General features: G+C 59.5%; 2 protein-coding genes across 4 annotated transcripts; both read right to left on the reverse strand.

Moving 5' to 3' along the window:
• Window positions 1–413: 413 nt before the first annotated feature.
• On the reverse strand, window positions 414–2,587 carry PRR22 (proline rich 22). Of its 3 annotated transcripts, none has more exons than XM_043466321.1 (3): window positions 2,083–2,587; window positions 1,919–1,981; window positions 414–1,534 (listed from the first exon to the last, which is right to left on the reverse strand). In XM_043466321.1, the coding sequence occupies exons 1-3, from the start codon at window positions 2,210–2,212 to the stop codon at window positions 432–434; spliced, it is 1,296 nt and encodes a 431-aa protein (XP_043322256.1). In that variant the 5' UTR covers window positions 2,213–2,587; the 3' UTR covers window positions 414–431. The 3 variants fall into 3 exon arrangements, with proteins under 3 accessions (XP_043322256.1, XP_043322257.1, XP_043322255.1); XM_043466322.1 differs by having other exon boundaries at window positions 2,087–2,177; XM_043466320.1 differs by having other exon boundaries at window positions 414–1,981; window positions 2,087–2,217.
• A 135-nt stretch (window positions 2,588–2,722) lies between these two features.
• DUS3L (dihydrouridine synthase 3 like) lies at window positions 2,723–7,709 on the reverse strand. Its single transcript, XM_043466319.1, has 13 exons — window positions 7,523–7,709; window positions 6,547–6,817; window positions 5,778–6,290; window positions 5,377–5,418; window positions 5,082–5,234; window positions 4,753–4,869; window positions 4,521–4,586; window positions 4,334–4,444; window positions 3,991–4,087; window positions 3,766–3,841; window positions 3,221–3,409; window positions 3,001–3,129; window positions 2,723–2,879 (listed from the first exon to the last, which is right to left on the reverse strand). Exons 1-13 carry the CDS (start codon window positions 7,618–7,620, stop codon window positions 2,807–2,809), a joined length of 1,935 nt encoding a protein of 644 aa, XP_043322254.1. The 5' UTR covers window positions 7,621–7,709; the 3' UTR covers window positions 2,723–2,806.
• Window positions 7,710–12,310: the final 4,601 nt, after the last annotated feature.

Below are 12,310 nucleotides of genomic sequence, written 5' to 3' on the forward strand. Positions count from 1 at the left end.
GTGGAGGCTGAGCGCAGCCTGCAGACCTCTCTAAGGCCTTCCCCCCTCCCACCAGTAGTGGCTTCAGAGGGATGGTCGGGGATATGCAGGCCACTCCCCAACTCCTGCATTTGCTGTGTGTCTCCAGGCCAGTCCCTACTCATCTCTGGGCAGCCCTGACTTTCCCGGTCAAACACAGAAGTGAAATTCTTGCAGTGTAGGAGTCAGGCGGTTCCCACCTCTCCAAAGTGCTGGCTGACTTGGATTCTCTCTGGATAGATTTAGAATCCCAAATCCGAATCTAGGGCTCCCCCACTCTGCTCCATAAGTCCAGCACCCTCGGGGTCCTGCAGGGCCTCACCCCGTGGCCTGGGGCCCATTGCACAACAGGGAGGGCATGGGGACACCCTGACGCCACTAGGCGGACACAGCACTGAGAGATCAAATCCGCTTTAATGGGGGGTGGCCCCCAGGTCCTGCCGGGGCCCTGAGGAGGCAGCGCTCGTGGGACCCGTGGCCTGCTTGCCCTTGCTGCCCTGCCGCCCCTTCTTGGTGGTGGAACTGCCTGCCTTCCTCTTGCCAGGGGGCTCGGCCCGGGGGGCAGAGGCTGTGGTGTTGGCGGCAGGGGGCCCCGGACGGGGCAGCGGCTCCTCATCCAGTGCCTTAAAGTTGAAGAAGTAGTCCACGTTGGAGACAGTGTCCAGGATCTCAGGCACGCTGTAGTCGAAGGACAGCAGCTCGTCGGGCAGGTGCAGCGAGCGGATGTCACCGGAGGAGGAGTCGTCGCCGCCGCCCCCACTGTCGGGCAGGGCTGGCCCAGGCCCCAGGGGCTTACGAGGGGCCCCTTCGGGCTCAGCACCGCCTGGCAGGCAGTCGAAGAGCTTCATCGCATCCTCCAGCAGCACCTTCTCGGGCAGCGCAAAGGCCCGGGCCACCTCGGGGGTTCTGGCCTCCCCTGCCCCCAGTGGGGCCACCTCGGCATCGGCTGCCTTGGGTTCGGCAGGGCCCGGTGGGTACAGCGGGCCTGGGGGTGGCTCCTTGACTGGGAAGGTCAAGGGCTCCCCGGGCTCTTGCAGGTGGCTCAGGCGGCCCTTGAGTTGGCTATAGGCGCCCGGGGGCAGTGTGGCCTCGGTGGGTAGCGTGATGAGCAGCGAGGGCAGCTTGCTCTCCTTGGGGGGTGGTGGGGGCGCCAGGCCCTCCTTGATCAAGGGCAGGGGCAGCTCTACGAAGGCGGGCGGCCCCCCATCCCCCATGAAGCCCATGGTCTCGGGCCCCGGCCCCTCAGGCGGGAAGTATGGCAGGAGGTACTGGGGGCCCCCCGGAGGCGGTGGCTGGTAGTGGGGGTATGGTGGGAGCGGTGGGGGCGGAACCGGGGCCTTGAGGTAGTGCTGGGGCTCCAGGAGGTAAGTGCCTTGCGAGGTGGGGGCCCCAGCTGGCCCCACATCGCCCACGGCCACCAGCTTGTACAGGGACGACTGGCCGAAGTCGGTGGCGGCCCACTCGATTCGGTAGATGCGGGGGTCAAAGAAGCACCCACAGGGTGCCATCTGGAAACCTGTGGCCAGGAGGGTGGCCCTCAGAGGGGCGGTCCTGGGACCCGCCTGGGGGGCACGTCGGGGACACAGGACACGGACCAGCCCTGGGGTCCATTTGGGGGACGAGGACATAGGCTTTGCCTCTGGGGGTTTATCTACCGATCTGGGGACCCAGGATGTGCTTTGGGGGCTCATCGGGGTGGGGGGTGGCTGGAGACACAGACCTGGCTTTGGGGAACCTGACTGGGGGACAAGAGTCATGGGGCTGCCTTACTGTCAGGGCCCCATTGAGGGGATGAGGGACACTGGCCTTGCTTTGGAGTCGGAAGCCCTCTAGGGTTAGGGTGGGGACGAGATGGCCCCGCCCACTCCCCAGTCCTCAAGGGTTGGCGGGAGGCCAGTACCTGCTGGAGGGGTTGGGAACACCTCCTTCTCCGGGGCTGGGGGGTGGTACAGGTTGGAGGAACCTGTGGACAAGAGCAGGCAGGCGGGTGGGGTCCTGAGGCTGGCGGACAGAGAGCCCCGGGCCCTGCCCCCATGGCTGCACCCCCCCCCCACCGACTCATACCCACAGAGGACAGAGGCTCTGTGCAGGCGGGAGTGGGCTGGCTGCCCAGCCCATCAGTGGCATCCAGGCCCCGGGAACTGAAGCCTTCTTGGGGAGCTGTGGGTGCGTAGAAGGGCTTGGGGTGCTGCATAGGGAGGCGGGGGCCCGGCCCAGGCAGGCCAGGAGGGCAGCAGATGGGGAGCACAGGTGGCCCACCCAGAGAACAGGCTCAGAGTCCTGTGGAGTTCTGTTTGTCTGGTTACTCCCGGCAGCGGGTTCCAGGCTGTGGCCCGCCCACTGGTCGGGGTTCCGGGTAATGGCGGAGTGGGGAGTGGGCAGGAGTGGACCAGGAAACCAAGGGAACCAGAGACGGGCATCACAGAGGGTATGGTGGACCTTGGATGTGGTCTGCTGCTTTCCGCCCCTGCCAGCATGGCTTGCCAGTCAGCTCTGAGGCCCCTTCCTCCAAGCAGCCTACCCTGATCCACACTCAGGTAGGCGGAAGCCCCATCTCATGGGCTCTGATGGCTTCTTTGTTGTCAAGGCCTTTTGGGCACTAGCAGTGGCCAGCACAGAGCTGGCGAATGAGTGAAGGGGTGAGGGGGATGTGTGGGTGGGGATGGCAGGGGGCCAAGGGCAGCCTCAGGGTCACAGAAAGGCCTGGGTTTTAGAAGAATAAAATTTATTGTCTTCTCACGCTTTAGGGGGCCCTCTGGATACTCAGATGCCCCTCCTGCCCCTGTGGCTACTTGTAGGCATTGGCCTTGTGCTTGGGCAGGAAGACGAAGTTGGGCGGGACGGGTCCCAGCAGCATCTCACTGTGGGGAGGGAGGCAGGTGGCCGGGGTCAGGCCTGGCACAGGGCGGCCCCCAATCCAGCTCACCCCAGACCCACCAGGTCCTTGATCATCCTGCCCCCCGGGCCTCAGTTCCCAGGCACCTGATGCGAATCCAGTCGGCTGCCTTCTGGCTGGCCATGAGCGTCTCCAGGTAGTCGCGGCCCAGGTAGTAGGGTGGCCGCTCATTGATCCGCTGCGGGAGCCGCTCCAGCAGGCCCACGGGCACGTACCTGTGGGCGGGGGCAGCGGGAAAGGGGCTGGGCTGGGGCTCCCCACAACACTGCACCTGGCCTGCCCCACTGCCCCGCCGCCCCATCCCACCTGCACAGGAAGGAGAGCCACTCGAGGAGGAAGCGGCGCGTCTTCTCCACGCCCTGCGTGTCTGAGCCCCAGTGCTCCAGGCCGTAGTGCGTGAAGTCCCGCAGGATGTCCAGGCGCTCGGACGACGAGATGTCCCAGTGCCTCTGCTCCTTGATCTCCGTGAACAGCCACGGCTTGAGCAGGGCGCCACTGGGGGTGGGCAGTGGGCGACGGTCAGTGGGCCAGTGGGGAAACCCCGGCCCCCAAAACCACAGTCCCCAGCCTCCCAGCCACACGCTCACATGACTCTCAAAGCCAGAAAATTCTGGGACTTCGCTGGGGCCCAGTGGCTAAGACTCCACGCTCCCAATGCAAGGGGTCTGGGTTTCATCTCTAGTCAGGGAACTACACCCCACATGCCCCAACTAAAAATCCCACACCCCATAATAAAGATCAAAGTTCCCACATGCTGCAACTAAGACCCGACACAGCCAAATTAAAAAAAAAGTATGAGAGTTCCAAGCTATGGCTCTAAGGCCACAGCTGCAGCCCCAAGGCACACGCACCGCGCGATCATGACCCCTGAGACACCGGTCTGCAGGGCTCGGTTGGCATCCTCGTAGGACAAGACGTCTCCATTCCCTGAAGGACAGAGGCCAGGGTCTCAGGGAGCCACGTCAGGCGGCGGTGCCAGGGCATGAGGAGTTCTCGCCAGCCCGGGAGCCCCTCATCGGGGAAGGGAGGGGCCCAGGCGAGGGGTGGGCCTGGGCGTGTGGCCTGTGGGCACCCACCGAAAAGGGGCATGGGGCGGGCCGCCGCCACGCACTGTTCGATGTACTGCCAGTCAGCCAACTTGGTGTAGCGCTGCTCCCGTGAGCGGCCGTGGAGCTGGAGGAGAGGCGGCCGCGTGGGGAGGGGTGGAGGGGCCGGGGAAGTGGAGGATCAGAGAGAGAGAGAGAGAGACCCAGAGAGCCCAGCAGAGACGGACTGAGAGAGAGAGAGACAGAGAGATGGACAGACGGAGACAAGAGATGGAGGGCGAGCCAGAGACCAGGAGAGAGGAGACGGGAGGGAGGGATGGTTAGAAAGGGAAGTGCCTTGTGGCCCCGCCGCCCGCCGCACCCCGAGACCCACCGTGACCAGAGCCGCCCCCCAGGCCCGCAGATCGGGCAGCAGTCGGTGGGCCAGATTCACACGCTCCTGGACACCCGTGCGCAGCTTCACAGTCAGCGGCACGTCCAGCACCTGTGGGAACGGGGTAATCTGCAGCAGGGCCTCGGGTTGGGCGGTGAGAGCTGTGGGCGGTCATCTTGGGCAGTACCTGGTTCATGCCGCGGACGATCTGCTGGAACTTGGCCAAGCGGTTCATGAGGGCACAGCCCCCACCCTGGGAGAGACAGGCGGCTGAAGCTCGGGAAGGCAGGACCCAGGCTGGGCCTGATGCCAGCTCCCAGCCCACCGCTGCCTTCCTTGTCTAGATGCAGAAAGCAAGGCCCAGAGGCCCCCACAGATTCCTAGGGACTCCACCCTCAGCCACTCTGAATGTTGGGTACCTTCTTGAACACGAGATCAATGGGGCAGCCGACATTGATGTCCACGAAATCCACCTCAATGGTGCGGTTCAGCAGCTCGGCACATTTGGTCATGGTGTCAGGAAAGGCGCCTTCAAGCTGTGGCCAAATGGGTGGGCAGGGGTGAGGGGCCGTCCTGCCTGGCCCCGTGCCGAGCTATCAGCTCCTCCAGGTGCGTCAGGCTGGCACGTGACCAGCAGCTGAGGCAGGGGGTCTGGGAGGTGATCCGGGAGAGCCTGACCCTGCAGCTGGCTCTGACAGGTTAACAGCCAAGAGTCCCTCCTCCTTCCCTTCCTCGGGGCGGCACCAACCTGGACGCCAAAGATATCCTCGCAGGGGTGGCGTTTGAGCAGGGCCCACTCGGACGTCTGGCCCTGTAGCAGGTTGGTGCACACAGCCATCTCCCCGCAGGTCACATCTGCCCCGAAGCGCTTACAGATCCGGCGGAAGGGCAGGTTGCCACACTGGGAACAGTGGAATGCACACATAAGGGCATGGCAGGCTAGGACCCCAGACACGCACCCAAGCCCCCCGGGCAGGGGGACCAGTGGGTACTGCTGTGATGAGCACATTGCCAGCACCTGCCCACACCGCTGTGGACCCTACCGTGGTGAGTGGGGCCAGGTACAGCTTGCCACTGATGTCCAGCTGAAAGGGAAAAAAAGCACACTGAATCTCCACCCACGAATCTGGCTTTGGAGGCCTCTCAAGCCTCAAGCCTTCCCATAGGCTTTGTCCTGCCCCAGTGAGTCTGGCTCCTTTTCACCTCCACACCTCTGCACAGGTCACCTAATCCCTCCATGAGGAAAGTTCCTTTCTCCATGCTTTTCTCTGCTAGAGAGTTTCTACTCAACCATCGAAGCCCCAGTCCCAACGCCCTCCCTTCTAGGAAGCCTTTTCCGCTGCCCCCTTGTTATCGCCTGGACCCTCTGGAGCTGGGAGTGAGTGTCCAGCTCTGTCCGCTCCCGGCACTGCTAGTGTCCTCAGAGGGGGCCCATGACACATACCCGCCGCTTCTCATGGGGCCTCAACCTGACTACATCCTCATCTGTCAGGGGTCCGCAGGTCCTTAAAGGGCCACTGGGAGGGCCAACGGTGTCCGGTTCCTGGGGGGCCAGCTGGATGTCACAGTTATCCTGCCCTGGGGCACCCTCGGCCTCCCTGCCCTCAGGGACAGTGGCTTCGGAGGTGGGGCCTGGCAGCGGGCCCCTGCTCAGCTGGCGCAGAGCCTGCTCTGCACGCTTGAAGTGGATCTTCCTTTTTCGCAGCTGCTGCTGCAGGGCCTTGTCCAGGCCGTTGCGGACGGGCGGCGCCTGGACCAACCCCTCCCTCACCAGATTCTGGCCCTCGGGCCCCAGATGGGCCCCGGCAAAGCGGCAGGTTACACCATAGGGGCACCTGCCGAAGGTCTCGAAGAGCACACAGCTGGGGCCAAGGTCAGCAGGCTTGGTCTCCAGGTAGTGGCCCACGTCATGCAGGAAGCGGCAGCGGTCACCATAGAAACACCTAGCAGCTGATTCCTGCAAGGAAACAGGGAGGCAATGAGGGAGGACAGAGAGAGCTGACGAAGCCAGTCAGGCAGCCTAGGTCTGAAACTCAGATCCCTCCCCTCCTGGCTGTGTGTCCTCAGACAAGTCAGAAACCTCACCAAGCCTCAGTTTCTTCACCTGGAAGATGGGAACAATAATTATACACCATAACGTCATGAAGATTGAACAGGGGGCAGACAGGCTCACACTCAAGGCATCTGGGACTTTCGGTGACAGTGACACACACCTGGACCAGAGAGGGGCAGAGCTTGTTCTTATCATAGTGGGTGGGCTTCACGTGAGGCCGGCACTTGTTCTGGCCCCGGGCCCTCTTCTGAGCCTGAAGCTGCTCCCCAGTTTCAGCTGCCTCCTCTGCCTGCCCGTCCTCCAGTCGGATCCGCTTGGCCTCAGGCTCAGTCAGGTCATTGCCAGCAGGGTCTACAGCCTCGGATTCCTGGCTGGGCTTCTGCCCTTTGGCTTCCAGGAATTCGTGGAACTGCTCCTTGGTGGTGAGGTATCTGCCAGCAGAGAGGCAGGAGAAAGGAGGGCTTGTGAAAGAAGTATCCTGCCTTGAGCTCAGATTCATGAACGCTAGGGAAAGGGGCTAAGAACACTTGCCCCTGTTTACATGCCTCTGTTTATGGGGTACTCCCTACTTAGAACTAGCCAGCTGCCAGCCTAGGAACACTTCAAGGCCGCAGGGAGGACCTATTTTGTTCCTGGGTCCCCAGTGCCCAGACTGGAGAACTGAAGTACAAGTATCAGATGTGAACATCCCTGGCTACCTTAGGCTACAAGATACTACAAGTCCCAGCGTGCTCTGCAACGAGTCCGGGGCCGCTACATTTCCTAGCGTGCCTTTCAGCCACCCCACCCCCCACCCCAAGCCCCAGCATGCCCTGCGGCACTCGCTTCAGACACGAGTCAAGTCCCTACCTGTAAGTGCGGCGGCTGACCAGAAGTGCACTTGCGCCATTCCCGCTATACGCTAGGCCTACAGTCCCCAGCATGCACTGCGGCCTCCGCCCCAGACCCCGCCCACCCCAGCATGCACCGTGGTGTCCGCGCATGTGACAGTTCCCAACGTGCGTGATCTCAGGTGCTCGCTGACCCTGCGAGCGGACGGAAGGCCGAAACAGAAGAGCCGGCGAGCTTCCAATGCTGGGCCGCTGCCCCAGCTCCCGGCAAGCACTGCTCGGGCCGCGCCTGACCCAGCGACTCACTGAGGTTTGATGGGCGCCACTCCCCGTTCCGGCTCGACGGCTCCTGGGTCGCCACCACCACCACTCTGTGCTGAGACTTCTGCCGCTCCCTCCGCCATCGGCCCCCCTCACGCCCGCTTTGGAGTGCCGCGGAAACGCCTTCCGGGTCGCGTGTGTGTCTTCCCCGGTCTTGCTGGTGAAGTGCGCATGCCCAGGTCGCTCCAAGTGACGCAATTGTACGCGCCTGGACGTAATGGGGCGGAACCTAGGAGGGGGTGGGGCCTCGGTTCCCTTTTCTACCTACGATCCATTTGCGGGAAACGGAAATGTGCAATGAGTCTCTTGGGGCTCTCAAACTGGCTTCCCGCGGGCCACAATCGGCTTACAGAACTATTTTGTTTTCCTGATGGAATTTTAAAACACTGCTACTTTTATATGGGCGTTCATTAAACGAGTAACTCGTTGAATGCCTATGTGTTACATGCTATCCTAGACGCCGGCGAAACAGCAGTGAATAAAACAGACCAAAAAATCGTTACGCTTAGGAGCTTAGATAGGAGTGGTGAAGATAATCAACATAAAATACATAAGTAAGGTATACTGTATATTGGACGGTAATGAAGCAGGGGAGAGGAAGTGGGAAAGCCATTCCTGGTGGTTGCGGTTCTTAATAGAATGGTCGGGGAAAGCTTTTTCACTGAGGGGACATTTGAGTGTTTTTGCAAAGATGAATGAGAGAGACAGGAATATCAGAAGGAAAAGTGCTCCAGGTTGAGAGAACAGCCAGTACAAAGGCCCTGAGGCAGGACCCTGCCTGGTGTGTTGGACAGTGAGCCCTCTATGGTTGGAGCTCCCGTGAGCAAGGGAGAGAGAGGGAGGAGGTGGGAACAGGGAGGTGAAGGTCATGCAGGGCCCTCTAGGCTTTGGGGAGGACTTGGGGATTTTATCCCAGGGAAGTGGGAGAACAAACAGCCCAAGGAGAGCAGAATCTAGTCCCCATTTTCCACAGTCCCCACCATTCCCTGTTGCACTCTTCTAAAGCCCCCTGTTCCTGGAAGAGCCTTGGTGCAGCACAGGCACCTCTGGGCTGTCGACTCAGCCGGCCAGTTTGGAATCCCAGCACTTCTACTTACCAACTGGGAACATTTTCCTTAACTTTGTGCCTCAGTCTCCTCATCAGAAAAATGGGGCTGGTAGAAATAGCTGTTTTAGAAAGTATAGATTCAATAAATTGCAGTCAATAAACATTAAAGAGTACTACTGTTGCTACTGTGTGCTACTTCAGTTGTGTCCAACACTTTGTGACCCTATGGACTGTAGCCTGCCAGGCTCCTCTGTCCATGGGATTTGCCAGGCAAGAATACTGGAGTGGGTTGCCATGTCCTCCTCCAGGGGATCTTCCTGACTTGGATCCAACGTTGCTATTTCTTTATCACTATTATTTGCCTTGAATTATGTGAACACAGTGCAGGATGTCAATAACCAATTCCTTGGCCGCCCGTGCATTTTACCGCTAACCTTGACAAAGCTTTCTTTGAGCAGGGGAATGAGACAGAGACTGTATTCCTTGAGTGACAGAGGGACAAACTGAGGCCAGAGGAGGGAAAGAATTTGCCTGAGGCCGCAACAGGCTCAACACCAGCTTTTCTAAGACCTGGGAGAAAAGGGAATGGGGGCGGGGAGCAGCTTGTCTTCCATCTCTGGCCTCTGCTGCCCTCTATAGGTCAAACTGGAAATAAAACTTGGAATCAGAGACTGGAAGAAACCACAGCAGTCCTTGGGAGACTCTGTCCCACTTACCCACCTCCAGGGACAGGAACTCACTTCTTCCTGAGGTGCCCGCCCCATTGCCCTCTGAGTTTCTACCATCATCTCCCCGGACATCATCTCATAGGCATCCAGATCTCTCTGGGGAGACAGTTGTTCAGGTGGAGAACTGAGGCCCACAGATGGTGACCTCAGGAATGGGACTCCCCTCCCTGGGCCTCAGCCTTCAAGAAGACCTTTCTTAGGGCTTTCTGGCTTTGCCCTGTGACAACGAGCCTTCTCTGTGTAAGGCGATCCAGAAAGCCTTCCCGTAGGGAGAGAAAGGGAGATTGTGGACTGGCAATTAATAACAATGTGCTGTGCTCTGCGCAGTCACTCAGTCATGTCCAACTCTTTGTGACCCCGTGGACTGTAGCCTGCCAGGCACTCCTGTTCATGGGGATTCTCCAGGCAAGAATACTGGGGTGGGTTGCCATTTCCTTCTCGAGGGGATCTTCCTGACCCAGGGATCAAACCTGGGTCTCCCGCATTGCAGGTGAATTCTTTACTGTCTGATCCACTCAGGAAGCCCAAGAATACTGGGGTGGGTAGCCTATCCCTATCTTCCTGACCCAGGAATTGAACCAGGGTCTCCTGCATCGCAGGCAGATTCTTTACCAGCTGAGCTGCCAGGGAATCCGCAGTAACCATAATACGGATATTAATATAAGTGACACATTATTAATTACTTGTTATTATTTTGTTATAATATTGCATTATTTTAATGGCATAGTACAAATCATTACCAGTAGCTGCACAATTATTGAGCACTTACTGTATATTGGGCTCTGTTCTAAGCTCTTTTCATGTATTAGCTCCTTTATTCCTCTCTCTGACCTTGTGTGGAGGAAACAGACATTCATCCCAACTCTACCTGAATCAATGGCTTGCAGAGGTCCCGGGTCCAGGGGCTGACCCATTGCCTAGCCAGAGACCTGGGCATCAGCCTCTCCTCCTGCCACAGCCTGCCAGTCCCCATGTCCAGTCTGCTTTCTCTCCAGTCTCTTTCTAGACTGTCCCCTTTTCTGGCACCTCCCCTTCCAGGCCTCGATCTCCCAACCTACCCCCAATAGCCCAGCCTCCCACAGCTCTTTCTAAAACCCAGATCTGACCATGACCCTCTCCTGCTCCCAATCCTGCCATGGCTCCCTACTTCCCTAGTCCTAGACTATAACCCCAAAGTTTCTGCATAATCCAGCCCCTGCTGCCTTCTCTAGCTTCATCCCTCTTCACCTCCTCACTCCCTGAACTCAAGTACCAAGGTCATGCCAGAAGTCCCGTGAGCTGGTCTTACCTCCCAGGCTTCAAATATGCGGTTCTTTCTCCCAGTAACAGTTCCCTGCACCCAGTCACCTTGGTCACCCCACTCACTCTTCTGTTCTCAGGGTCATCATCTGTAGAAAAGGGAGGCATTGAGGATCCTCCCCCCACCCAATAAACTAAGTCCAGAACTGGTGGGAGTCGGCTCTGCTTCGGCTCCTCTGTGTCTTCAGCATGCATGTACCAGGCCTGGCACACAGTAGGGGCTCCCTGAACACTTGTTGAGTGAATGTATCTTGTCATAGCTAGGGAAACGGAGGCACTGGGGGCATACCTCCTCTGGGCCCGGTGGGGTGTCTCACCCTCACTGAGGCTGTGGCAAGGAGCTGAGGACTTCCCAGGTGCCAGCCTGGAGAGTGTGGGGACACCGAGAAAGATGTCCCCGCAACACTGAACTGGGCCCGAGTCATACAAATGCCTGACCTTGGCTGATCTGAGGAAGCAGGAGGGCGGCAGGTCGCCCTGGGGCCCCCAAGCAGGTGGGGAGACTGAGGCACTCAGGAGGGGGTGGAGCTGGGCCTGGGAAGGTGCCGCTGGCACTCTGCCCAGACACTGGGGCTCTCCCTGCCTCCGTCCCTTTTATTCTTCCTGTTTCTGGCTTAGCCTTTTTTGCTTCTCTTTCTGTATTTCCTTCTCTCTGTATGTCTATCTCATGTATGTCTACCTTCCTTTGCCTCGCTCTTTTCCCCACATATTGGCTCTCCATCTTTCTCTCTCTCTCTTCCTCTTTCACTTCATCTGTCTCCATTTCTCTGCTGTTGTTGCCAGCCCCCCATGGTTGCCCTGCCTCCGCTCTGTCTCTCTCTCCCTCCACCGTCTCCCCTGTCCTCTGTCTGTCTCTCTCGGCTGGTCGGATGGGGGAGGAAGCGCAGGGCAGGTGTGGCCCGGGCTCTTTGCCCGCTGCTGCCGGGCCGCCCCGGATTTGCGGCTTTCGGCTTTCGCCTCCTTTATCTGGGGCTGCAGCTGCCCCTTATCTTCTGGCTTCAGGACACGAGACCAGGATTAGGGCAGCCTGGGCCAAGGACGCAAGGAGGCAGGGCCAGGCTGGCGGGTGGCGAGGGCCAGGGTGCTGGGAGGTGTGTGCTGTGGGGCACCTGTGAGCCTTAGAATCTGGGGCTGCCGTGCACATCTGAGTGTGTGTGTATGCATTAGTGAGTGTGTGTGGTGGTATACACATATGCAGAGTGTGACTGACTTTGGGGGGTGTCTGTGTTTTGATGTGCATATTTATGAATCTGTGAGCATGTGTATCTATTGTATGTGTGTGTGTGTGGGTAAACAGTATCCACACATTCGTGGCTTTTGTGTGTGGAGGGGGTTGTCTGTGATCTCCCATAAGGTTCTCAGCCCTGGCTCCACCTCTCAGGTGTCCCCCAACCCCAGGCCCAGCCCCCTTTGCCTCCCCAGCCCTCTGCCCACCCCCACCCCCACCGCCTGATGGCTTTCCTGCATTGCTGACCTGGGACCCCCAGGGACAGGGCCTTCGACCTGTGACCTGGGGCTGCAAATGGCCCTGCAGGGACAGCTGGCGGCCCTGCTTTTTCCATCATCCTCTCCTGGAATCAGCCTGCTCCTTCCTGCCGCCCACAGGCCTCATGGGTCCCCATCCTGGCCAGTCCGACCGGCTCCTTCCCTGGTCCCTGGGGCCCTTGTTCTGACCCCCGGCCAGGAGTGGGTGTTCAG

Source organism: Cervus canadensis, chromosome 4 (genome assembly GCF_019320065.1).
Source record: "Cervus canadensis isolate Bull #8, Minnesota chromosome 4, ASM1932006v1, whole genome shotgun sequence".
In the NCBI taxonomy this organism is placed as follows: domain Eukaryota; kingdom Metazoa; phylum Chordata; class Mammalia; order Artiodactyla; family Cervidae; genus Cervus; species Cervus canadensis.

Excerpts from the sequence above, each read along its gene's own strand:
- PRR22 (XM_043466320.1), bottom strand. The coding sequence starts at position 1,775 with ATGACTCTTGTCCCCCAGTCAGGTTCCCCAAAGCCAGGTCTGTGTCTC.
- DUS3L (XM_043466319.1), bottom strand. The coding sequence starts at position 7,620 with ATGGCGGAGGGAGCGGCAGAAGTCTCAGCACAGAGTGGTGGTGGTGGC. Across the intron at positions 4,870-5,081 it reads AGGATATCTTTGGCGTCCAG|CTTGAAGGCGCCTTTCCTGA; the intron begins GTTGGTGCCGCC and ends ATTTGGCCACAG. Across the intron at positions 4,088-4,333 it reads GGGGGGCGGCTCTGGTCACG|CTCCACGGCCGCTCACGGGA; the intron begins GTGGGTCTCGGG and ends CCTCTCCTCCAG.